Source organism: Ambystoma mexicanum, chromosome 4q, assembly GCF_040938575.1.
Source record: "Ambystoma mexicanum isolate Mex_15411 chromosome 4q, UKY_AmexF1_1, whole genome shotgun sequence".
In the NCBI taxonomy this organism is placed as follows: domain Eukaryota; kingdom Metazoa; phylum Chordata; class Amphibia; order Caudata; family Ambystomatidae; genus Ambystoma; species Ambystoma mexicanum.
This window is the reverse complement of record NC_090928.1, coordinates 418,000,103-418,026,634: the sequence shown is the minus strand read 5'-3', so window position 1 is coordinate 418,026,634 and position 26,532 is coordinate 418,000,103. Positions and strand designations below refer to the sequence as shown.

At 46.0% G+C, this 26,532-nt stretch overlaps 1 protein-coding gene across 1 annotated transcript in view; it reads left to right on the top strand.

Moving 5' to 3' along the window:
- The window catches only part of CNST (consortin, connexin sorting protein), an 851,678-nt gene that overhangs the window by 343,855 nt on the left and 481,291 nt on the right, over positions 1-26,532 (top strand). Inside the window, exon 3 of the mRNA XM_069608001.1 lies at positions 1,513-1,925. Within this exon, the coding sequence (XP_069464102.1) occupies positions 1,547-1,925 (379 nt within the window). The 5' untranslated portion in view covers positions 1,513-1,546. The remainder of the gene's footprint in view (positions 1-1,512; positions 1,926-26,532) is intronic.

Below are 26,532 nucleotides of genomic sequence, written 5' to 3'. Positions count from 1 at the left end.
TTCAAGCATCGTAGAACACAATTTTATCCATACTATCTAATTAATGAAAAATAAAAGCAGCTACCCTCGTGTCCTCATAAGTGCTAAAAAGCCTGGTTAGACATGCTCTACCTTAAATCAGTCCTCGCACTGCTTTGTTAACTGGGCTTAATGGATTCTGGCACTGCTCTGCCAACTATGCATGCAGAGCCTTAACAATTGTGATTTGGGCAGTGGATGGTAATGGTCCAAATACAAATGGGTTTGTATTGCATAGCGGGCAATCCCCCACTGTGCCCCCCTTACATCATGATGAAAGCATGGGGACCAGGGTGAATTCAATCCTCATAATAAACACAAACAGTTGTTAAGTTTGGAAACACAAAGATCAGTTTATTGGAGCAAACAAATTGGGGCGGTCCCAGCCTCCTATGCCAAAACAAGATTCTGCTCCAAGGATGACCCGTGTCACCCACTCACAGTTTGCCATTTGAAAAGTAGCGCCTATCTGCTTCTGGTTATGAACTGCCAGTCAGTGTATATCGGGACCGCTGACTTCAGATGACGGGAGTCTCAAATGTCCCTATGTGGGAGTCGGTGCCCGTCAACCAGCTTAGGCTCGAGTGTGGCCATTCCGGAGCCGCTCACGGCAGAAACCACAGCGTCAAAGTTCTCCTCTCTGGCTAGGAGCGCCCCGACACTCTATCTGCGACAGAAAAAGATAGCAAATGCTTATATAATCCCATAACCATACGCTCCAAAAATGTCTACTGGACCTGAAACAGAAATCTTTATGCACACTCTACATTGTACACCATCCTAATCCCTCAAATTCCAATTGGCAACTATGAACTCAACTTAACCCTCTCCAGGTGCTACTAAAGTGTGAGGGAGGGTGCGACTTACAGCAGGGGCTGTGGAAAAGTGAAAGAGCCACCGCAGCCCCACCTTACGAGCGCTCCCTGGAGCGGGGATGCCCCTTCCACCTACGAGGGGGAGGAGGAGGCGAGGTGTTGGCTATTCCCGGGAGGGGTGTCCAGAGGGCCAGTCCGCTATGTAGGCTGCTCCACTAGCGGTAGTTATGCGTTTTCCTTACCGAACGGCCAGCTAGCAACAGCATCTTGCAGGCATCGTAGAACACAATTTGACCAAATACGACCTAATTAATGAACAATAAAAGCAGCCACCCTCATGTCACCATAGGTGCTATGGCCAGCCTCTAAACCTGCCAATGATCAGAGTACACCAAATCTTGGTAAGACCTTCTTTAAATCCTCTAAGTACCAGGGATTGTCATGGCATTACCCGATACCACAGCACTACCACCCATATGATGCCAATACCTAAGAGATCCTGGTACTGCCATGGGCTTGTGATGGTAATAGTGGGTCACTGGTGTAAGTACCTTGGGGGTTTTGTGCTAATGATTATACTATGCATATACATCATATAAACTACTGGCTTTGTCTATGCTTATTACAAGTCTTTCTATATATCTCTCACCATAGATATTCTGTTTACTTGTTTTTCTAGACGTGAGGACGTCTGTGGCAACTTTCTGCAACAGATGAAAGGCAACTCTGCTGCAATGGAAATGAACCCCGGCGAGATGCCGACGGATGGGCTGGTTGCGGGTGACGACACGCAGAGCGCAGAGTCCCTGTTGCCGCTCCACTCCGATGAGAATGAGAACCTACTCGCGAGCAGCCCGGGCGAGGCTGCCACCGAGGTGGATGAGGGGACGGGGCTAGAGGAGCAGGTGGCGGAGGACAGCATTAATAACAACGAACGCTGCAACCATAGCGATGGCTCACAGAGCCACGAGGGCAGCTGCAGGGAAGACAAGCGGGAGATGCGCCCTGCTGCCGAGCACCCAGGCGCGGAAGGCAAGCCAGCGAGAAGGAGAAGTCCCAGGAACACCAAGGGCTTCAATGGACACCCTTCAGGTAATGTCTCTGCTGCCCATTACATTTATTCAAAATAACGATTCGGGACCGTCGTTTACCTCGTGTGCTTCATTTATAAACCTGCACCTTTTCATTAATTGATGCAAAATTGTGTGTGATTCAGGGAAATTATAATAAAGAGGGTTTCATGATTTCTGTGTTTTCCCTGAGCTGTCACTGTTTTTCCGTTTGTCCCTCACAAAAATTGCTAACAAGTGCTTATTTGATAAAAAAAAGGTTATTGCTTAATCTATAACATACATTTATTTTTCTTTCATATACCGTTCTATTTGCTGAAGAAATATTAAAGGATAGATTGTTAGTGAGTAAGGCGGGGCTGGAGTGAGGGCATGATGTCTTGCAAGGCAGGGAGTGCACAGAAAAATTGAAAGAGTTGGGTAGAATGCGTCAGACGCTGAAGGGGACGGGGTCGCACATGGAGGGACTGGGTGGGAGGCCGTGGCAGCTCAGGGGCACAGATGGAGAGGAGAGTGCAGGAGATTGGATGACACGGGAAGAGGGCAGCGAGGGGGAGGGAGGTAAAGAGACACGTTGAGAGAGATAACAGTCAGGGTGGGGAGATTGAGGGGAACCGGTTGCGGGCGCTGCAGGAATAGGATCTCGAGGTGGTTCAGCATCACACACACCAGGTTTCCAATCTTTTTATTTACTTTTAAAAATCACCTTCATCAGGAGTGTCGATTTCATTGGTCAGCTGATTCAAGTGAACCAAGACTACCACTCCCGGAATTCACGTTAAACCAAAAGGAAAGCCTAGTTTAGAAAGAATGCTTCAGACCCACGAAATTGTACATTGTGAAGGCAGCAGGGGACGAGGAGAGGGTGCATGAATCTCTGGTACTCGTTTTAAGGACAACGGAAAGATGTAAAGCAGAGTCTCTCTCCTACCAGATTTACAAAAGTATGTATATGCAGGTCGTTGCTGATCACTCGAGAGCTAAATCAAGAACCTGCCTCATGGGCTAAAATAGTAAATAGTTCGCTTTGTTCCCATAATACTAATTTGTATGTAAAGAAACTGCAGAGTATGTCAATTTTGGAGGTTGTTATATCTATTCATATGGAAAAACTGCTGCTGAATTTATTTCTCCTATAGTACGTATGCAGACATTGATTTCTTAAATGATGTGCAAGGCCTTTCTTTTTGTAATTCCTGATGTTTTGCATTTCTGTACTTAATTGCTATTATCTGAGTGAAAAGTAATTCAGTTAGGAAGCCAGGAATAAAATCCTTTTGTGCCAGACAGGGCAATCGGATCTCTTTACCCCTATAATTTCAGTGCCGGAAGACCCGCAATACAATTGACAGAACGGCTATAGTTTGGGCTTTTAGGTGGCTCTTGAGCACCACCTCTAACCCCAAATTATCATACTGGGTGCAGGTTGGAGGAAGATGACATGTGAGGAGGCGCACACAGTGTGTGGGAGTTTGGTTATAGGAGTGCTCATCCCTATGGCCCTTCCCACACCAAACGCATCCCATTGGTATCTCTTGAGCGCTTTCTATCAAGCAGTAACATCAAACTTTGCCTGCTGAGAGTTCATTACATAACTACTGGTGTAAATCAAAGTCCTCCCTCACCCCTCCGAGTGGGCCTTCTGCCACTCGAATCACTTCCATGCACTGAAGTCCTAATAACAAGCAAGGACAAAGCCAACAGTTTTGTCTTGACGTATCAGATACGCATTTGGTAGGTACTGACCTCCTATGCCTTTGTAGTCACTACATTTTCCAGCTCTTGTCATCTTATGGCTAAGTAGTACTTTTACATCACCAGTCCGTAGCAAATGCCTATCCCATACCAAATTGTTGGCTTTGCCAATGCATGTTTTTTGGAATGCAGCTTGGTGTGAAGTAGATGTGTGTGGCTTTTGGCGTTCACGTGGAAAGGTAGCAAGCAACCGCACTAGAAGGATTTATCGCATGTCACTCGGTTTTTAGGACAGTCCTTTGTTACAAAGTAGCAGTCATTTTCTGTGCACTTGGTCAGACCAAAGAAGTGTTAACAAGTACACCTGGCCCTGATTTCTCCTTAACTTCAAGAATGTCGACTGGGAAATACTACTTAAAAAAATAAGAATGTAAATAGTTTTCTTAAGAGAAGAGCAGTAAAACGTGTGCTCCTATCAAAACATTTAAATTAGGTGATGTTATCACTAATTTTCTATTTTACCAAAAACCAGATTGCATAATATAAAGCATTCATCATTAGACAAAAGAGCACCCTGGCACTCCGTTTTAACAATAAGACATTTATGTTTTCTTTTCTTGGCTTTCTTTTTTTATTACGTATGATCTACTGCTGGCTTTTCCAATAGCTCACTTCAAATGCAAGACCCGACACAGTGCGCAAGGGCGAATAGATATGTCAGAAAGAGTTTGGTTTTGTGGAGCATGGAAATGATCTTATTCATGGTGTTTTGCCTTAGTTCTAGGGTGGTTGATATTTTTAGCCTGTCTGGTGGAATGAGTATCCAAGTGGTAAGAGGCGAGCGGATCTAAATGGCCCAAGAAACCAGATGCTTCGTTGGCATGGTCATTTCCGGCCAGCTCTTCAGTTCTGCAGCCTAAACAAATGAGGTAACAGCAGAGGCTGTGTGCTGGGCCCTTCTCTCCCGCGAAGGGGACTCTTCCACTCCTCTAGAGTTGTGCTCTCATTTCCTGTGATTATACACCCTGAATTGGCCAGTAACCAAATCATGACCTAGCTCAGGCTGGTCTTAATTTGAGCTATATATTTCTGAGCTCACCATTTTTGTAATGCAAACACCTAGGGTGGGTATCAACTGGCCTGAAATGTAACCATGCTTATTGCCTGGTGGTGGTATTCCAAAGCCTGGCGTTCGCTTTGATGCCACCCCAAGTAGGGTAATGCTTGTTTCCATAATATGGCTCATTAATTGTTTTCCTTATGCAAAAATTACTTGGCAGATTTTTCTTAGCATTTTGTTTCCCCAAGTTTTGAAAAAGGAGCGTTTGTCCCATTTCCATCATGTTTGCATATGGGCTACTATTGTATATACATTTTTGTGATACGTAATTTACGGTTGAGATTGTTTATATTGTGACATAATTATGTAATAGGGTATTTATTGAGCGCTGAACTAGCTACGGGAAGCAATGGGGGAAGAACATGGTGAGGGAAGCAGAGCAACCAGGCACCGTGGAGCTAACCGGGCAGAGGGAGGACGGGAAGTTTGGTAGCAAGGGGTCTACAGGCAATCATGGGAGGAAACAGCGAGGAGCAGATCACTGAGTCTCAGGTTGGGCTGTGTGTGGTGTGTGGTGTGGGTGTGTGGGTGTCTCTGTCTCTGTGTGTTGGGGAGAAGCCAGTGCTTGAAGAGGAGGGTCTTGAACACCTTCCAGAACTGTAAAAGTGAGGGGATGAATTGTGGAAATCGGACCAGTTAACTTTAGGCCTAGAGTTGGGATTCCCTAACTCGCTTCGTACCATCACCTGCTCATTACACCAAGTTGACTATTTAAACAATTCTTTCAATATGGGGCTACCCCCCCCTCATTCATCTCTTGGCCACCATTCGTTTTTCTACAAATTGTTGTCCATTTATTTATGGAGCCTTGCTTGCCGAATATGCATAATTGCAAGCACTTGCGCTCTGTGTGGTCATTAATTGTTAACACATTGGCCCACACATCTATAGAGAAGCCCCTCAACGTTCACACCAGAAAAAATACACCCCAATAGTGTAAAATGCCCAGCACACCTCTTGCAAGAAGAACACGTTTTTATTCTCATAAAAAACAAGGACGCAATACCAAAGAACTCTGGTGCTACGGAACGCTCTAACGAAACTATCATGGACGGCAGTTTATGAGTGCAAAAAGCGTCATAACTGATGTACATCACATAGGGTACAAATCCACATATCTGGTTGTTGTGACCCTATACATAGGTGGCCTGCTCCATATGGGATGCCAGTTCATTGCTCCCAGCTTCTCCTGTCCATCTTCTTTCACGTGGTGCTCTTCTTCTGCGTCATCAGGTGCCAGACTCGATAATTAGGGCATGCTACGAGTTGCACTTATCAGTGGCCTAATTTGGACCTGGGACTGCAGACCTCAGCACAGAGGCTCAATTCAAGGTCACGTTATCTTTCAAACCCCAACTCTATCCCGGACACGTCAGCGCTGCTCCAGGTCTTCCCACCCTAAGCGTTAAATGTGTTACTTTCTCTTCCTGGAACCTCGCATTACAAGTCACAGGGGCCTTCAATGTTCTGTTGTGATCTTTATAACAAATGGGTGTTCGAACAGTTTTATGGTCGGGGGTCTTGGGCTGGCTGGATTGTTAGGATCTTGGGATCGGGGCACCTGGTCACTATGACTTAAGGTTTGGGTCAGACTGGGTCTGAGGCTCATGCCCTCTTTCTCGTTAGATATTATATAACTGCTTGCAGGAAGCTCTCAGCCCCCTCATGGGATTGCCGGGCGCATTCTGTATCGGGTTCACGTGCTAACAATATGAGACAATGAAAGGTTTACGACTTTGGCCTTCCCCACCATCGCCCAGGCTGCAGCCCTTGCCCACATTCACACACGTATCTTTATGGCCTATGCATGGGTCTACCATCATTGCTGCAGCGCAAAGCCAGGCCTCATTTTAAAGATGGCTGCTATTTTCCAAGATGGCATTCTATGTCTAGTAAACTCTGCACACAGTTTCACTGTAATCTACCCCCTAATGCAGCTTCTATTGGCACCGCCTTTCCCCTATGCCCTGCACAGGCATCTATAAAACAGACGTGGGCCTTTGCCGCATTCGAATCCTCTTGGGGGGCCTCGGATTATCGCCCCCGCTTCCTAACACATCAAAGAAGGCAGTAAACCAGGGCATTCCCATGCTCTAAGAAGAAAGCCTGCACCATCTTTTCCATACCTGGGACAACTATCAACGGAGTTGTGGCAAATGTCAGTCTTCATGAGTCTTCAGTAAATTTGCATAGGATATTTGTATTCGAGAAGCTTTAATCTGTAATTTAGGGATAGCGTTTTGGTCTTTCACAACATCTGTGACTATACCTCATTAGACCTATTGTGTCTTAACTACTTTTCCCATCACGTTTCTGTGGTGCATCTAGTCATCTTAGTAACATGGCTAATCTTTAAAGTGCAGAAAATGGTCCCTCATATCTGTCAGATAACTATTAGTAGCGGCGACAGTCTTTCAGAGGTTTCACTGCAGCGGTGGTAAAATAGACCTGAGCTACATCATGCAGCCTCCAATCAATTGATTTGCATCAGTGCTGCTTTCTATTTTCATGCATCACTTAGGGAAATGAATTGCCCAGCCAGTAATACATTTTCAAGTCTGACCAAAACCATTTCTGTCACACCTCACAGTTCTGGGTTCAAAGGTCAGTAGTAGCCCCTCCTATTTTATCTAGTAACATTTTGAGCATGAAATAACGATATCGGGCAAAATATGACATTACTTTCAAATGCTTGGAAACCTAAGACCAGTGCTTTGTGTGAATAATAGTCCATTTAATTCTCAAGCTATAATGTTTTGCCTGCCACTATTCTTAGGGAATTGTGGTAGCAGAGAAGTTGGGTCACAGGTTCAGACAGACGCTACACGAATCTCCAAGTCCAAGATCTAATATGTGGCGAGATCAAGGCTTTCCGACTGCATGTTTACTTACGAGATAGAAGCTGGATCAAACACTTGAGAGATGCTTTGCAAATTCGCGCTTGATGTAGTCCTGTGGGTTTGTGGATTTCTGATTGCAGACTTTTCCTCATAAGATACAAACTTACCAGTTTGTCTGCCTGTCGAGTGTTTCGTTATCGAGGGAAAATCTGGAACCTGAATCCAACCCAGGCTGCCACAGAGTAGATGGTGAGAGTAGGAAACAAGATGGGGGAGGGTGAGGAGGGGAATAGGTCAAACGAAGCTTGGTTCAGCCTCCTGTGCCAAAAGTGAGCCAGCTTCTTTTGGATGCAGCAACTAATCCTACTCCTCGCCCAACTACAGGACACGTGTGCATCCAATTTCCCAGAACAAACGCATGGGGACGAGGAGGGCACTATTAAAAACATACCCTAGTCAATTGGCTAGGGTTGCTTGATAAGGAGCTTGGAGGCAATTGGTGAATAGTGGTAATTGTAGAGAGCAGAGATTGGAGATTCGTAGGACACTGTAGAATTGTAGGAGTAGATTGGAAGAGAAGGTGAGTAAGTAAGCGTTTGAGGGGTGAACATGGCTCAGGTAAGGAAGTGACGGTGGTACTGGGAAGGTGATACATAGGAGATACTTCATGTGGTGGAGCGGTGACCCCATGGGGTGGGTGAGAGCTAGAGGAAGTGGTCGTAACATTGAGAGGTAGAGATAGTACTGAGATGAGGGAGGTAACATCAAGATGGAAGCAAAATACTTCAATTATCAAGGATGGTGTGAGAGGGAAGGAGGTTCAAAGGAAGGATTACAACACTGGAAAGAGGTGACACCATAAAAGCTGGTTGGTGACTGGGACTAGGGAGAATGAGGAGGCTGAGTACCAAGAACCGAGGAAGCAGAGGGGCTGAAGAGGGGAACCCACAGGGTCTATATCCAGTGGTGAAAGCCGACCAGCTTGTGCAGATACTGGCAGATCAGGTCAGCCAAAAGGTAGGACTGGAAGTTGGATGACGGAACAAGAACTGGGCAGGAAAGTTATCGTTGGAGTAGAGGGGTGACTGGAGAGTAGTTGAAGGATTACACAGCCTGACAGTCCAGGCAGTCAGTCTCTCATTCTCCTCTGTCTGCTCCGTTAATAATTGGGGTTCAGGTCCCTGTATGCCTGCACCAAGCTAGCTACCAGAAGAATGGATTGGGAACCCTAATGCCTGCAATGCTCTCAAACAGGCTAGGGGTCACAACCCCTCACAGCCACTTTTGGCACTCGTAAGAAGTGTACACCAACTACCCGTTGCCCACACCAACATAAAGCTTTATATTTGACTTTCCCGATATTTATTACTTCTGAAAACCCTGTTTACTTCACATTAGCCCAGCCTGTGCCATTTTTCCTAAATACACGTGATCAAATTGCAAGCTTTTGTCTCTGCATATTTCTTTGTCCTAAGTCTATTGTGACAAATTATATCAATGCCTTATTATAAATGTCCAACCGCTTATTGCTGTTCATGTTTATTTTTATTTTTTATTGTGTTTTTGGTTTACAGAAAACCTTCCACAAAATACAAAACATACAGAGGATAGGCATACAATCAGAAACATAAAAAACTGATCTTAATTTGTTCGAAAATAGTTAGAATAAAAACACAAATGACATAACAGACTTCATTTTCACAATCCATGCAAGAACAGATTGTTACAATTAGCAATTAAAATCTATACCATTCAGAAAGCGTACAAGTGCAATGATCAATGAGATAATTGTTCCCTACATCGGTCTACACCAAAACAGTTCTCTGGAGTACTCTGATGAAAAACTCTCCTGTTCCTTGACAAAAGCAGTCAGTCTAATTATACTGAGTGCTTCGCAATCCAATCTTCAATGACATCTTGACATTTACAAAAGCGACAATTTAGTGGGGTCCCCATACCATAAGTGGGTGTAGACCAGTGCCTAGTTCTCTGTCTAGAGTGGAATTGATTAAGTTTAAAATGTAGAAAAACCTGCCAGGTCTTTTGACAAGGAAAACACGTCGGATATATTGTTAAATCCCCCCTTTTTCTGGGGAACTTAGCATATTCTCTGTAATGTAAATAATTGGATAAAGCCTCAATGGTCAATCTCCAGTCATCCTAGAATAGTTTGAATTTTACTTTATCTGGATTCAAATTGAGTTCCATGTCTGAGCCAATTTCTTCCAATAATTCCCTCATACAAGTCCTAAACTCATTAATTGAGGGAACTTTACCACATTCTGCCATTTACTGGCAATCCACAAATGAGTTAGCTGGAGGTCTCAAGAACTTGGATTATACCAAGAGTTTTTCCATTGATATCGAGCATGGAGTAAAATAAGATTTATTTTGTGTCGAATTACTGCGTTGGGGATCGATGATGCTAGGCCCAATACATTCTTCAACATTAATCCTTGCAGGGTATCTAGAACAGGCCGCACATCTACACATGCCATGTCAAGTCCATACAGCAGGACCGGTTCTACCTTTCCCAGATAGTATTTGACTGCCGGTTGAATTGAGAACTCGCAAACTCTCCTAAACATGCGTTTCATTTAGGACCTTAAGGGATTCAATTTGGCATTTAATGACTTTCCTTTCCACATCTTCACTGAGGATATATAGGTCAGATTATACCCCAAAAAGCGGATAGACGCCACCCTCTACACTTGACCAGCGCTTGACTACAGACTTCTTACCACTAGAAAACACAATCACCTTGGACTTATTGCCATTTACCACCAGATTGTTATACTGGGCGTAATCATAAAAAATACTGAGCTTGCGTTGAAGGCATTGTGCCGCTTTGTCAAAAATGACAAGATCATCAGCAAAAGCCAACCAATGAATGTCAATATGGCTCACTCAGCCTGGCAGGAGTCAAACCCTGAGCACGCCAAATCTCTTCAATATCACTAAGATATGCATTGAAGAGGGTTGGAGCCAGTGTACAACCCTGCTCAAGTCCCACCTTAACCAATATATGTCTAGTGACTGCACCATTCTTACTCGGGCAAACTCGAACACGATGGAGCGAGGTAATTAGCTGAATAATTTTCATGGGAACTTTGTATCTGAGTAATTTAGCCCACAAACATTCACATACTATGCAGTCAAAATCTGCAGACAAGTCCATGGAGGCCATGTATAGTTCCACACCCTGTGTAGCTTTTGTTTTCAGAAGTAGATGTTTCAATAGTGTAGCATTGAGGGATGTACCAATTTCTTGTTGAAAACCCACCTGAAAGTGTGAAAGAGTGTTGTTTTGGTTCAGGGACATGTTAAGATCCCTTAAATGTATCATGTAAACATTTTACTGGGGGAGTCAGTAAGAGCTTTGGGCCTATAGTTTCCAAGGTCCATGACATTACCTTTTTTAAATATGGGATTACAATAGACGAAATCCAAGACGGGACAAATTGCTGTGCATTTCCAGTAGGCTACTGGACAGTGGCTCCACCTCAGACAGTGGACAGAATGGCCTGATATCTGATTCTCATATTATCTATGCAATTCTGTTTTAAGTCCTGTGGCCCTGTCAGAACTTGGTCACAAATTGTATCTTCGATCTCATTCATTGCAATGGGTCGACTTAGCCTGGAACTCATCATGCAAGTCTTCCATACACGCTAGCATTATATCAAAATATCCGTGTATGTATTCCTGACCTCCCCTGAGGTGTGATGAGCACAGTTGTTTTAGCATAATGCATCATTTGATTCGCCTTTAAGAGTGCAGCCCACAGACTTGGACTAACGCTCATCCATACTTAATTATGGGATTAAGTGCAAACTAAACTGGGGAGCAACAGAGTGCTGTATATGGGGACACACCCGAGGGTTCCAAGTAATGGTGCAGTGGGAGAAGAGCTGAGGTTGATAGGCAAAGCAGTGGAGGTCCATAGGGGTAGAATTGGTGTTGAGTGGCGTGATTGGCAAGATTTTCTTTCAACAGTAGGGTCTTCTCGTCTTTCCTGTAGTGTAGGATGGAGAGGGCCATTCCTATCCACATTACTAACTTGTTCCAGGGAGAGGCTGCATAGCAGGACAAGGGCAGTTTCCTGTATTTATTTCCCTCTTGCAGTTGTTCCCAGCCTGTGTATGTTGTGGCTTTTGATGTTGCACTGGCCTATGAAAATTCAGAATTTCTTAGTGAGGTAGGTTTATGGTCTTTCCATCTAATGTCATTGCATCCAATGCCGTTCCATCAAATTTTTCCCATCTAATAACTTTGCATCTAATGCTTTTTATTTTTATTATTTTATTTTTTATTTTGGGAGGTGAGGGGGTTTTACCCTTTATAATGCAACTAAACAATAATTAACTCTTTACCCCCCAAAAAATGCATTAAATGCAAAGTTTTCAGATGGAAAAAATTCGATGGAATGGCATTAGGTGCAATGGCATTAGATGGAAAGACCAGATACCGTGAGGTAGAGGGGTGTTTTGGTTGCAACAACTTTGCAGATGATGCAGATTGTTTTTAAAGGGGTAACCAGTGCAACCACTTGAAGATGGGGGTGATGTGTTCAAATGTTAGTCTTGTGATGAAGTGGGTTTGACGGCTTTTAGAGGGCCAAGGTGGGTTCAGCAACTCCCGTGAATAGTGTATTGCCACATCACAGATGGGGGGGGGGGGCGGCTCAGGGGCATTGGGGGGGGGGGGTACTAGGGCCTGAAACTTTAGGCAGGGATGAAAGGTTTAACGTTGATTGAAGCAGAGCACCAGCTGGTACCGTGTGGATTATGTCATCTTGGCAATGTGCGTTTTGAGTTAGAGGTCTCAGGTGATTGGTAAAGCTGAGAGATTTTGCACTGACCGAGAGTTGAGGTGTGAACCAGTGGAGCTTCATGTCGGACAATTCTTGATTTGTGCATGTCTGGTGAGGTTTCTTAGTATAGCTAATTTGGGCTTTCTGATATATTCTTGACATCCAGGCTTGGATGAGGGACGGACAAGATTGAGTCAAAGAATGTTATTGATTCAGTTGATCTCCATTTAAAGTTATGCATCTTCTGCCTACTGGTGTATATTGATGTTGGTGTTTGCATGGAGTCCTGATATAATACAGATGCCGGACTGTTTGTCTTTCGTCCCTGAAGCAATTCCTTTTACGCTTCCTATTCTGTTGGCCCTGTTTTATTTGTTCATCTTAGTTCATAAGTATTTGCATTCTACTTCTTTGTCTTGTGGTTTCTAACCGAGTATCCAGGGACTCTGTGGCATAAGACGTGTACGCAACCCTTGAAGGATTCGACAATTTCCAAATCTCTTTTCTTCTTATTAGTTAATGGTATATTTGGGTACCGCGGTACGTTCTGTCCAACAAACTATCATAGGACATAACATCTTACTTCCGTTATTCATATGTTTGCCATTGTGCTTCTGTTTATTTTGCCAGCTGTTTGCTGCAAAATTCCGTACTCTACTACTCACAAGACTTCTGTTTTATGAAAAATGCATCCCTTTCTGAATATTTTATTGGCGAATGTGACCCGTGAGGTCAGGTGGAGATTAGCCCTGTTGCCCCAGATTTGCATGATGTCTCTAGATTCCTCAGCGAAACAGTAACGAGAGGATTAATCAGAAGCACATTGTAATAACAAACGTACAATCGCAAAATACAAAATAAGCTTTTCAGTTCTTATTGGACACTTTGCATTTCTTTTAGGTACTCCATGCGTACAAGTTCCATGTGGTGAATACATTAGTGGCTTATAGTCTCTATTATTATTCTTGTGGAAAATGACCTGCCCCACTGCCCTAACGCACAGTGTTCTTCTCAAACCCAATTCACATCCTCATTAAGGCAAAAGGTTCAAGACGCTTTATGCTTTAGTGCTTTAGGTGTGGCAATTAGGGTCACATTACTACCTCTAGAGAATGTCCACTATATCAGAAGTGCAATACAAGGGGTCCCTTTGCCAGAGTATGCACAGTTGTACCAGAGGACATGAAAAGGAAAACCATAGATGCAATAGAAGGTCAGAGACAACAGCCAGGTGCTACTCTGCTTGCTGCAGCAGGGCAATACAGAGCGCCTTGGGCAGAAGGTAAAGTAAATGGGTAAGGTACTGAAAGTGATTGTCGACTCAGGCTCACCATGTACAATCATTCCCATTAGCGACCTTTTTAGAATGGTTTGGAAAACAAACACCAAGGTTAATGAATACAGATATTGTACTGTCAGCCTGGTGTACTTGACATTGCTTTCAGGGATAGTGCGACTACAGGGAAGATGCATCTAACAAACCAAAGGTGATGCCTGCTGGGATGGCACTATGCAGGGGCTTTGAAAAGGCAGTTAAAACCAGGAGCTGTGGTACAGATACAAGCAAAAAGTGGAGAAAAGAGAGAACCTCGAGAAGCAGTGTACAGGTTCCCTTTAGTTTTCACAGTGTGTATATGAGAGGGATTTGGGCACAAAATCATACTAAAATCATACTAAAGTAAGGGGTAAAGCCAATGATACACAAGGTGCAGCCAGTACCTGGCTATCGAGGAGAATAAAAAGGGATGGAGCCTATCGTGCCCAGCAAAATGTTCTCTCCCATGTAGTTGCGATGAGGCCAGACAAAAGAATACGAATGTGTGTATGTTTGCAAAGCGTTAAGGGGTGACAGACACCCACTTCCAAACATAAATGAAATCTTGATGAGAAGCTTGCTGGTTCTTCCCCATATTACCAGTTAATGCTGTATCCTGAATCAAGGCCACTGACTTCCTTCGTAAACCCATTGGGAGCTTACCAGTTTATGCAAATGGCATTAGAGTTAGCATCAGCCTATGCAGTAGTAGACTGGTTGAAAACCTGTTTGGCGGGTAAAGGTAAAAGATGTTTATAAGACAACATTCTCATACATGCAATTTGAATGAGGGACATGACACGTTGTTTTGCATGGTAATAGAAAGGCTGGCCAAGTTGGTATGACACTCTGATTCAAAGAATTTCACAAAGTGCATCAAGTATGTCATCTGGAGCACTGACAGAATCAGGACTAACCCAGAATTGGAGAAGGCAGTGGTGGAAGCTGGACAACCGGAAACCAAAGAACAGCTATGGCCATTCTTGGTGCTAATAGAATTTTTATTCCAAGTCTATAAGAAACTTTGAAGAGAAAACAAATGGTGGATGGAATTGTTGAAGAATGTTGAAGAATGGGATAAAGTATGTGAAGTTTGTATGGCCAAATGAGTGTGCTTATCGTTTCAAGGTACTAAAAAGAAGTGTTGCATGCTGCCACATTTAATAGATTTCAAATGGGCACAAGATTGTGCATTACTGTGCATGCTTTAGGGTATGGTGTGGTAGCAGTGCTGAAACAGAGACAGAATGGCATAGAAGCACCCACGTGTATGCGTGTAGATTACTCAGTGACACAGCAAGAAGGTATGCAGTCAAAGAGCTGGAGGCCTTGGCTCGTCACCCGGTTTGCCGCAACTTCATTTTTGGGTTACCGCTCACATACTGATCCGATCACAAGCCGCTAGTGCAGTTGCTCACAACAAAATGATCTGTTATAGTATCACCACGCATTGCCAGGTTGCTCAATTGTGATTAAGGACGAGTTAGCAGGAAGCGAGTTGAGAAGTAATAGAATAGTTCCTACAATGGGTATTGGGTCTAAGTTAATTATGGTCATCCACGAAAGGCATCTAGGGAGACGCATAATGAAAGCTCACCTTAGAGTAACCTAGCGGTGTCCGGCCGTGAGTGCTGAATTAGAGCCGATGGTTAAGAAATTTAAGGACTCTTGCATGAGAAGTGACAAGAGTTTGGTTAAGAGCAGAGAAATAGTTTCCTGTACCCCTGTAAGCGTGGTCTGTGAGACAGGCATGGTATCAAGAGACTGACACAGACAACAAGGAATAAAGTTTCAAAACCTTTATTAAAAGAGTCAGGGTGGATTAATGTCTAACTAACCCTATGCTATCGCAGGATTTCTCTGCCTAAGGAAAGTCTCTGCCTCAAGTTCAATACAGTTTCAATGTAATCTTGTGGCAATACGGACTAATCAAGTTCTGAGGTTACCTTCTGCAGATTCACAAATAGCACAGTTAACATCACTTGCTGGTCTCTGGTTTGCCTTTCCTAAATTCCAAAGGTGACAAAGTTCACACAACACTAGGTTTGGGATTGCCTTCCCCAGATGAATATTCTCCAGGTTTTGTTCCCAAGGTTCCCTTCCCCAAGATTTACTTTAAACAGTTTTATTTGTTTCTACAGTTTACCAGTTCACACAAGATCATGGAATCAATTTGATCCTTCCTTTGGTTAGTTTCACCAATGATTCACCTTTTTGCTGCTTTCCAACGTTTAGTGGTTTTTTGTCTAGGCGCAGTTGTCCGACCACACGGTCCACCCATCACAGGTCACGCAACTAGCAACCACATGTGTTTTGAGGTATACAGTCTTTATAACGAAACAAAAATAATGAAAAAATAACTAAAATGTATATGGGGTGGGGTAAAGGGTTACATCTTGTGGGGATGCGGTTGGGGTGGGTTTTTAGCCAGGGGAAACGGGTTTGGAGGATAACATTGTTTTTTTTGTTATTTTAGTTTCGTTATATTTTCATTTGTTATTAATTAATTCGTTATTAGGACATGTAACTTGTTTTGAGTCTTGATGTTGGAAATATTTGTATTAGGAAACGTTCTGGTCTAGGCGCAGTTGTTAGACCGCACAGTCCACCCATCACGGGTCACACAACCATACGTTTCCCAAATCTGATGTTCAATAGTTCACAAGACAAGGTTTTCATTTCTTTGTATGACTTGCATATGCCTTCCAAAGTGTTTTCTAACCATCGGATATTTTATTTCCCCAGACTGTTCTTGTAGTTAACACTTTTTAGTCTTGTCTGAATAGCAACTTCTTTGCCATTTAATATTTTCAGCATTGTAGCACTCACTTGGTTTCACACTAACCATGCTTTCCTGTTATTCAATATTCATGATATATAGCTTTAAGTTGTGTGAGCTCAAATAATGTCTCTCAAACAATTCGGTATTCTTTAGATGAAGGTTTTACTTGTACGTGCTCAACAGCCCCTTTCATCAAATTCGTCATTCAGTATTCACTTGCTTTACTAATGCGGGCTCAACAGCCCCTTTCATCAAATTCGGCATTCAGTATTCACTTGGTGTACTTATGCAGGCTCAACAGTCCCTCAGAGCGCCCCAGAGTTCCCAGTCTCTTTGAGAGCCTTACATGGCCCGCTCGACCGCTTCACTCCCACACGGGAGAAGCAACTTGCTGGTTTGCCGGCTGCTTCTTTCCAGGTACGCCGGCCTTCGGGTTGGGCTCCGTCTCCACGCCTCAACAGCTTCTGCTCTCTGCCTTCCTCCACAAGAGTTCCCGGTCCTGCTCGGGCCGCACAGCAAGACACCCGGGATTTTTAGCAGGTGCCTGGGTGTCTCTGCTTCCTGCCTCTCAGCATGGCAAAAATGTGCTTCTCTTCTCGTTCTGCTCATGCACCTCTCGTACCTCTTGCACCTCTCACATTTATGCTCTCCTTCATTAGTAATGGGCTGCAGGTGAAATAAGGTAATCCCAATTGCCTGACCTTGTTTGAGTCCATTATTGTGACATGTCTGACCTCTCTTCGTCACAGTACCTGAGTGGTGTTGGCAATAGGAAATCTGCACTGCTCCTAGTTGCCTCTTGTTCTGCTCAGTACGTAAAGGAAATTTACAGGGAATGAAAGAATGAGATTGACAATAGCCCATAAAGGCTATGGGAGGGGAGGGTAGGTCAGTATTAGGAAAGGGGGGATACCATGTCTCACCGTCCTGCACCCTCTCCCCAATTCCGAAGGACCCTCCACCCAGGTGGTCCTCCCTTTCTTTTCCGCCCCCGGGGTCGGGATCCAAAAGCGAAGATCCCATGGGAGTAAATATGAGGACACCCTCAGGTTTCTCACATGTCCAAAAAAAGCTGGATGTTATATGGGACCTATGGTCATTTTTGGGTTCGGACAGCATGCTTGTAATTGTTTTGGTAGACTATGCGTCAAAGTGGTTTGAAGTGGAGTTTTTACCACAAGTCACCACGAACTAAATGAGTTCCTGCAGGTAATATTCAATCACAATGGAGTACCGTGTACAATTGTTAGTGATACCTGAGTTCAGCTCACCTCCAGCATGATGCAAATGTTTCTTGCAGAGTATGGTGTAAGTGATCAGAGCATTGTAAAATCCTAAGAGTAACGTTAGAAATGATCAGCCGTCTCCTAAAGAATAATCTGCCATTGTAACTAGCAAGCCAGTTGGATTGGCGATTTCGGCTGGATTTGGTGATTTGAGCTGGATTGCATATTAGCATACTATTGTATAGGCACACACTGCATGTGGCAACGGGAAAAGCATGGTTTGTCCCAATATTTCAACATGAACAGTGTCTGGCATGGTTGGTGGAAATCACTGATACGGAACAGTACTCATACGTCCCGTCCCCTTTCCTCCACACTTGTGGGCGTCGCCCAACATGGGGACGGTACTGGAAACGTTTGGCAGCGAAAAATTGAGCTTCCCCTTTAAATTTGGTGCAGCGCATGGGGCGCGGCCTTGGTTGTGGGAACGCCCTCAAGGCCCTGGTACAGAGACTTTTTAACTTTCCGCTTGCTCCCTGTTTTGTTTTCAATCTTCTTCACCGCCCTTTAGTGCCTCGCCTCCCCCTGCGCATGTCGATTGCAGGAGGAGGATTCATGAGATGTGAGTCCTGTGAGCTCTCGTTCCTGACCTCGGTCCCCCATGCACTCTCCATTCGAGGGAGGCTTACAGCGTTCTGTCATAGGGCATTGAAGAATCTTTAGTCGCGTTGGAGGGAGATATTCCTCGCTTCTCCTCCAGCTTACCTCAAATGCTTTGTCTCCAGGACCTCCCGTCAAGACAAGGAAGGCCCTTTCTTTAGTACAGCTCCTCAGCACAGAGTCTCCTTCCCAGTCCCCCCACCAGAAACCCTCTCGCCAACTCTCCCTGTATGCGCTGGACCAACGCTTCTGCCTTGCCAGGGAGTCCCCCAGTGTCTTCCGAACCACTTCAATCGAGGAAATATACAACCCCCTCAGGGTCACCTTGAATGCCTTCCCACTGTGTCCTCACATCCTCAACTGAACCCTTGTTCACCTAAAAAAACAAAACAAAACAAAAACAAAAAAAAGCATTTTCCTCTTATAATTTAGTGCTATAGGCCACATCCTCCAAAGCCCCTGCCCGAAATCTCCACAATGAAATCACTGGTCTCTGGAGCGGCTTCTCAAGCACGGGGGAAGGATCCGACAGACCTCTCCCTACATAGGTAACATTCGCAAACAAGTGAAAATACTCCCACCCTATAAAGAGATGGTCCAAACGAGAATATGAATCATGTGCTTTTAGAATAGCAGGAGTAACCCCTTTCCTGCTGTGCGTTTCCCTGCCGAGTTCGACCAAATCCAGATCGCTTGAAACCTGATGCAACAAAGCTGAGGCCTGGGGTTTTGCCGGGCCCGCCCCTGTCTGCCCAGATCATGGTCCAAAAAGCAGTTGAAATCCTGCATCCACAACAAAAACCAGGTTTGTACTGCCCCACCAATCGCCTCTCCGAGAGAAAAAGAATCTTTGTTTTCTGCGTTGGGGGCATATGAGTTGTCAATACAGAAAGCCACCTCTTCCATAGTGCCCAATAGTGCCATCGTCCTACCTTCAGGATCCCCAACAGTACCCGTTACCTCCATCGGGACACCTGGAACCACCTAAATTAAGACCCCCAAGCAAAGGCGGAATACGAAGACCCAAACCCTCTTGCCTCCCCACCACTTTAATAATCTCTGCAAATCTACCCCCTGCAAATGCGTCGCCTGGAGTAGTGCCAGTTGCACCTTCAACGCTTTAAAAACTGTCGAACCAGAGCCCTTTTTACACCCTTTTGCAAACCACGCACATTCCGGGTGCATACTCTTATCACATGATCACCCTTTGGGCACATCCCAAAAATGTCCACCTCAACATCCCTATGCCAGGCCTGATCATTCTGTCCATGTCCGACTGGATATGGAAATAATCAGAAAACTAACATCCCATCCCCCTGCGGATCCCCCGCCCTCTGCCCCCCTGCAACAACCTTCCCCAACCCCCTGAACTTCCCACTCGCCCTCCCCAATCTCTTCCCCCCTGGACAACCCTCCGCTCCCTGTGTAATTGCATCCCCCCAAAACACTGGACCTGCTGGCCCTCCCTCCGTTTTTACCTTACTTCATCCGGACATCGGACCTCGGTCATTAGGAAGGAAGCCACTCTGCGCTCCCACAGCCTAACCCTTCAGTCCACCAGTACACCTCCCACCATCCCCCACCAAAGACAAAACTTCCTTATAGAAGCTGAGTCCATAGTTGATCCATCTTCCTTCCATCCGGGGTCCGCAACCCCTGTCCCAGCGGTTACATCAAACTACTGCCTTCCTCACCTCCGGGTGAGTCAACCGCATTTCCAACCAGTTTCCTGCTTTCAGAGTTGTCAAAAAGAAATGGACTTCTCGTCATCCAACACTTTAGTTTCGCTGGGAGAATCTTCATATATTTCAGATTCGCCTCTCGCAAGCAGCGACGTATCCCATCAAATTGACCTCCTCTGCTTTTGTACCTAGTGTGTGAAGTCGTGAAAAATTGATTTTCTTGCGTTACCCACTTAAAAATGTCCCACTCTGTGTAACTCCTGCAGGATTACATCCGGATCTCGAAAATTGAGCAATTTAGCTACCATCGCTCTTTGATAGCCACTGGGTGTGGAGGCCGCCCAGCACCCTGTGTGCCGCTCTATCGTGAACAGTTTGGAGGGGCCTCTAACCTTCAACGTCTCCAAGATCAGTTTCTCCACTTAAAATTCTGCACTCAGGCCCTCCTCAGGCCGACCAGATGAATGTTACATCTGCAGGAGCATCCCTCCGCATCTTCTGCCCTCGATTCTAGTTCCTCGTCGCTCCCACCAATCCCCTCACCTGGTTCGGCACTGTTGCCAAATCGTGCTCCACTTCCGTCGCCCTCTCGCAGACTTTTCGTAGGGCTGCCCTCACCAGGGAGACATTCACCCCCACCTGCTTAATCTTCCTTTCAATTGACGACCTAGAGTCCTGTATGGCTACCAAAAGGCTTTCCATAGTCACACCTCACGTGTCCTGGGAGGTGGCCCCTTCGGTCTCCGCCGACATCCCCACCGAATGCTGATTCACTTTTGGCCCCACATAGTGCTCCATTTTCTGTTGCCCCTTAACCAAGACTACTCATCATGTGGGAGTGAGACCAGATGGTAAAGCAGAGATAGTTGGCTGAAATCCAGCCGGGTGCTGCAACGTCCCCAAGTAGTGTAGTTCAATTACAATATCAGGAGAGCGTCTTCCCCTGTGGCGCTGTGTGGAACTCCCACTCCTCTAGCTCTGACCTGCCATAGAGGGGCTGGGAGTACACAACCACACCACCCCCCCCTCCAGAGATTAGCAATTCCTTGGGGGTCTTCACTCCTCCATATATCTAATGCGCCACTACTCGGGTCTTCCAGTGGGGTCTGCTGCACCTTCAACTTGTCTATCTTCAAAGGCTGCTTTGCAGGGGGTCACACTTGTCCAATATAACCTGACTCTGTTAACATTCAACCCCTGCACAGGGGCTCTCCCCGCCGCCGGCGTCCTCCGTCTGCTCACTCCAATCTGTGCACCGATTCACTCCCAGGACATGTCGGGGAGACGGCACCTCTGCCAGCGGCGTCCCGCTCTGGCATTCTACCCGCCACATGGAGATCCACACTCCGGCTGCCTCTGATGTATGACTGGAGGAGAGGCACGGCCTCCGCCTCTACCCGATGGAAGGCTTGCTCCTCACCTCCTCTACCGGAGCGACCCCGATCGGGCTGCTCCACGTTTTTCCCATGGCAAGATGGCACTGCCAAACCCCTCAGCAGTGAGACTTTGCAGGTTACACTGATACTGTCCCTCGCGCTCCTCCTGAACGGTGCCTCGGGAACCTCAGCAGGAATTACATTGATCCCATCTACCTCTTCAGCTAAGAGGCTGGCCATCAATACAGAGGTAGTTTCAACCAAGTCTTCTCTCCACTCTTTTAAAAGATTGACATGGTAAATTGGAGTTTTGGCCCTTCCATCTGGCTGTGAGACACGATAGTTACAGGGACCCACCTGTTCAACAATCTAATAGGGACCTTGCCAACGGGAGATCATTTTAGCACGAACACCTTCTGCCTAATAGAGAAGTAATGTGTGACAGTGTTTAGGTCATCATTTGCTTTTTGATGTTCTTTAGTTTTGCTGAGATGGGAATGTACTATAGATCTAACTGCTGCCATGTGTTCCTTTAGGAGTTGGGTGTTCTGAGACAGGTGCAATATGGCTTCTTCTCACTCTTCCCATGTTTTTCAGCATATCAAGAACATCTCTAGGCTCCTGTCCATAGAGCAGTTCAAATGGCGAGGGGCCTAGGAAGGCCTATGTAGTTTTCCGAACAGCAAATAAGTACTAGTGTATCATTGTGTCCCAGTTCCTCCGAATAGCTTCAACTAGCTTTTTAAGGACAGTCTTTGAGGTCTTATCAAATCGTTCTGCTAACGGGTCAGTTTGTGGGTGTGTGTGATAAAAGGTTCTGAGGACTTTAATTTGTAGAACTTGTTTTACTTCGCCCATAAGCATGCTCATGAATGTGGTTCTCTGAACTGTTAGGATTTCATTAGAAAGACCTACCTGGGAGGAGAAAGGAAGAAGACGTTGAGTATCTGTTGTGTAGTGTTGGATCTTATAGGGAAAGCCTCTGGATATCTTGTGGCATAATCAAGTATCACTAAGATATATATCGGTCTCCCGATTTGGAAGGTTCCAGAGGGCCAACAATGTCCATTCCAGTTCTTGAAAAAGGAACTGCAATAACAGGCAGTGGTTGCAAAGGAGCTGGCTGGGGAACATGGGTCGAGGTTTTCTGACAGAGTGGACATGTCAGAACAAAGGTACCCCTGGCCACCTGAATCGGTTTAAGATTTGTCCTTGGGTCTTAGCTGTTCCTAAATGTCCAGCTAAAACGTGTGTGTGCAATTTCTAGAACCATTCTCTTATGACTGTGTGGTACTACAATTTTCAGAGCGGGGAGTTATTTCGGGCATAAGACCACTCCAATATAACAAACCATATTTTTTCATTCTTTTAAATATCATTTTGATTTATTTTGAAACGCAAACAAATCAACAATCCATCCCACCCCACCCACTCGGTCCCAGCCCATTCTCTGCATACTTGGCCAAGCATTCCCACCCCCAGCCGCCGCTCTCCCATCAGCTTGGAAGGCTGGTCGCCTCTACCAGTTTCTACTCCTCACAGTGTCTAAAACTCTTCAGTAAAGCTCTGCTGTTCCTCACGGAGGGAGATCATCCGCAGAGGTCTGTAAATCATGTAAAGGTATGTTCCAGGCCAGTCCCTTGCCCTCAGTTCCCGTTTTCCTCCCCAGTGCCTGTACCACTCCCTGCGCGGCTGCCACCCACTTCTGCGAATCCGCTGCCCACTGCGCCAGGAGCGTGCCTCCTGCTTTCTGCGGGAGGCTCATTATTCCCCCATTGTTCCCTCTTGAGCGGCCCTCTGCACAGGCTTCCAGAGCCTTCGTGTCCTGCATAAGTGCGGCCACCTGCCTCTAGATCTGCACCTCCCACTCCTTTTCCACGACCTGTCCATGCGCCGCCTTCTGCCTCTATGCTGACTTTTGCATATCTGCCCTGATGAAATTCATCTCCGCCCTCAGTGTGCTAATTTGGAACTCCAGCGCCGTCCTGGAGCTCTGCACTGCCTGCAGGACCTCCATTATTTTGTTCTCCAGGCTTCATGCTTGGGTGTCCTGTGGTACTGAAGGGGGGCGGCTGCTGCAGAACCGGCATCGTGAACTTGTCCATCTTGGGTTGCTTGCCCTTGCCACCCATCATCTGGCCTGACTACTGCTTGCCTTGTCCTTTTTCACTCTAGGCGGAGTACAGAGGCCCACCCTGCCACTGCTGGTGGCAACCCACACCATGGGTCACAGTCCCGTGATGCCTGCCCCTTCCCCACCCCCACCCCCACCTCCACAACCACTCCTGCGTGTCTGAAAGCCCTCTACCTTGTTTAGGGCCGGCTAGGATGCACCACAGTCCGGGCCCTTCTGCGCTTGTCCCAGGGGCCTGCAACTCTCCAGCCTCTTCAGGCCCCCTGATGCCTGTGAGCAATGTTCTCACACTGGTCGCAGATAGCTGTGCACTCCCTGGCTGTCGCTGTCCTCCCTGGGTCACTGCCTGCAATTGCCCCACCCCCCCCACCCTCAATGCGCTGGGGTTTCCACTGCCAACTCTCCCAGGATCACTGTGGCCTTCGCCGTTGCAGGAGCCTCCTCGCTGCTTGTGGCGGTGTGGTGTCTCGCTTCCCGTTGCTTCCAATGTCATCCTAAGCGCTGAGCGTTCACTGCAGTCTTAATGTGTCCTGTGTCTCCCGATGGCGGTCTCGGGAGGGGGGGGAAGGGGCCAGATCACAGGAGCGTTATTATGCTGGGCTCTGTTGCTGTTGAGGAGCGCGACTGCCCACCCCCACGTCGCTGTCTCCCACTGTGGGGCTGCCGATGCTCTCGCCTCCCTTGCAGGATTCACCTCGATGCCATCCGCTGCGCCTTGCCTCTTGGGGGAGCCCTTGTCATAGGAACCCTACTGCTTGCGGTTCACGACCAGCTCTTCTGCTTGCTGGTACTGCTGTCAATGGCACGAGGTGGCAGGCTCCACCCCCCCCACCCCCCTGGAACCACTGCTCCCCCTGTCCCCTGCACCACTTTGCTGCTGCAGGCACCTCTCCCCATGTCACTGTGGGCTTGCTTACCTGCAGATCAATGAGTGGCGACCATTTTTGAAAGCGCGACCAGCCTTTCCACGCCTGTTAGTCGCTCTGGAGTTACCCAGGAAATTCAGCCTATTTCTTCGGCTCTATGGCTGCCCCACATGTTACTGTGCACGGATCACCATCTGGATCTATCCACGTCAGTCATCAGGAATTTGAAGGATAAAGTTGGGCGGCTGGCGGGAACTCCACAGAGCCTGTGCTTACATTGGATCATTGCTTTGTGCAAAGGCCAAGTAGGGAATGATTTCGGTCTTGTCTTCACTAGTGCAGTTCTTTATTACTGCAGGAGATGTTATTGGCTCTAGGTCTGCCTCCCCAAAGCCTTTAGTCCGTGTCTGTTTGTTCATGCTCAGTTCATTCTATTATTTTGGGGAATAGGGCTTTCTCTAAAATACCTTGAGCTACTTTATCTCCAGGTTTAGCATGTTGGGTCTCTTTGCTATTATTTTGTACCAGTATTTTAACATCCCCTCTAAAGTCTGGGTGTATAACCCCTGCCATTACGTCAGTGCCATATCTCCATAGGTTCCAGAGGGGGGGGGAATTAACACTACGTCTGTGGGTATTGTCTTTTGACAGGTTTGAGGATTACGTCCCTAAGTAATTAAATCCCATTGCTTCTTTAGTGGCTACTGGTGGATTACTAGCACACACTCTAAGTTTGGTAAAGGTACCTCAGTTTGTGTAGGTCTGATCCCACGCTGACACCATATGTAGGGGTGCAGAAAGAAGGCTCGGACACAAAAGTGGTATATTTATGACTGTACACTTTTATTTATCAATAAAAGGTTTAGAAAAATGCCTCTCTCCCATAATACTACGAGGGGATTCCGTGTCTCAAAGGAAACTAAGGAATACGTCAGGATGTCAAAACAAAATGTATTTTACCGTTGTGTCCCAAAAAGACTACTTGTGTCCCCAACACTAATAAGCTAAATCAACTGTATTGGGTTGGTTTCTTCCAAAGTAAAGTGTTCATGATAGCTCTTGCTAACAGACAAGTTCCCAGTAGCTTAGGTGTTCCATAAGACAAAAGAAATGTTCTACCAGGTAAAAGTCACAGGTTTCTAGGTGTTTGGGCCTTTCCCCTGAATTCCTTCTGGTTCTACTTTCCTTTTTCTTTGGGTCCTAAAAATCCTGTATCTTCTGAGGTAAATATACTCAAAAGGTGTGATTCCCAGACTTGCAGTTCTTTCTAATACCGGCTTGGTGTATTTTCCTACCAAGCATGGGTTTTTCCTCCAAAAACAGTTTCTCTTAACTTCATGGTCCTTGACCCTCTTGTTCTCAAACTCTCTTTTGGGTGCGAGTCCCAGAGTCCCAGAGTCGAAGGTTGAACATAATAGCTTGGTTTACTCTCCTGACAAGTATGTGCTCCTTTATTTAGTGTATCTACTTTATTCAGGGTCCCAGATCCCCCTTTTCTCTTATTCTTATATGGGTGCGGTTCCCAGACTCGCAGTGTGCTGTTGCAATAGCTTGGTTTACTCCCCTGCCAATCATATGCTCCCTTCTGCACTTGCCCTGTCTTCTCTCAGGGTCCCAAATTGTACTTTTAACACAAAACAGTATTCACAATTCATCACATGAATAAAAGACAACATGGGTACCACCTATTTTATGCACCCCCTTCTTCAAGAGTCTATCCTTAGATCGACTACCCAAGACCTCCCGTATTGATGAGGAGAAGCCTTTGTGGGAACATAAATGCACCAATCTCTCGTCGACAGGCTGGCAATGACCTCTTCAAAGGCTCTTGCCAATTTGTGTGCCCATCTCTCCTCACAATTTCGAGAATTTATTTCTACTAAAAGGTGCATGTCATTCTCCCCTTTTTAAAGGGAAGACTAATCTTATACACCAATAAAGCATGGTCACTCAGGTCCAGAGGATTTAGTACCAGGGAATCCCCCCGCCCCCCTCAATGCCAAATCAGAAGAGACAAACAAATAATCTAAAGTTGTTTTCCAGGGTGCGTTGCCGGAGACAAGTCCTCTTCCCAGCGCACGTTTTGCGCACTATAAGGAAATAAACCCATTTATGGCCAT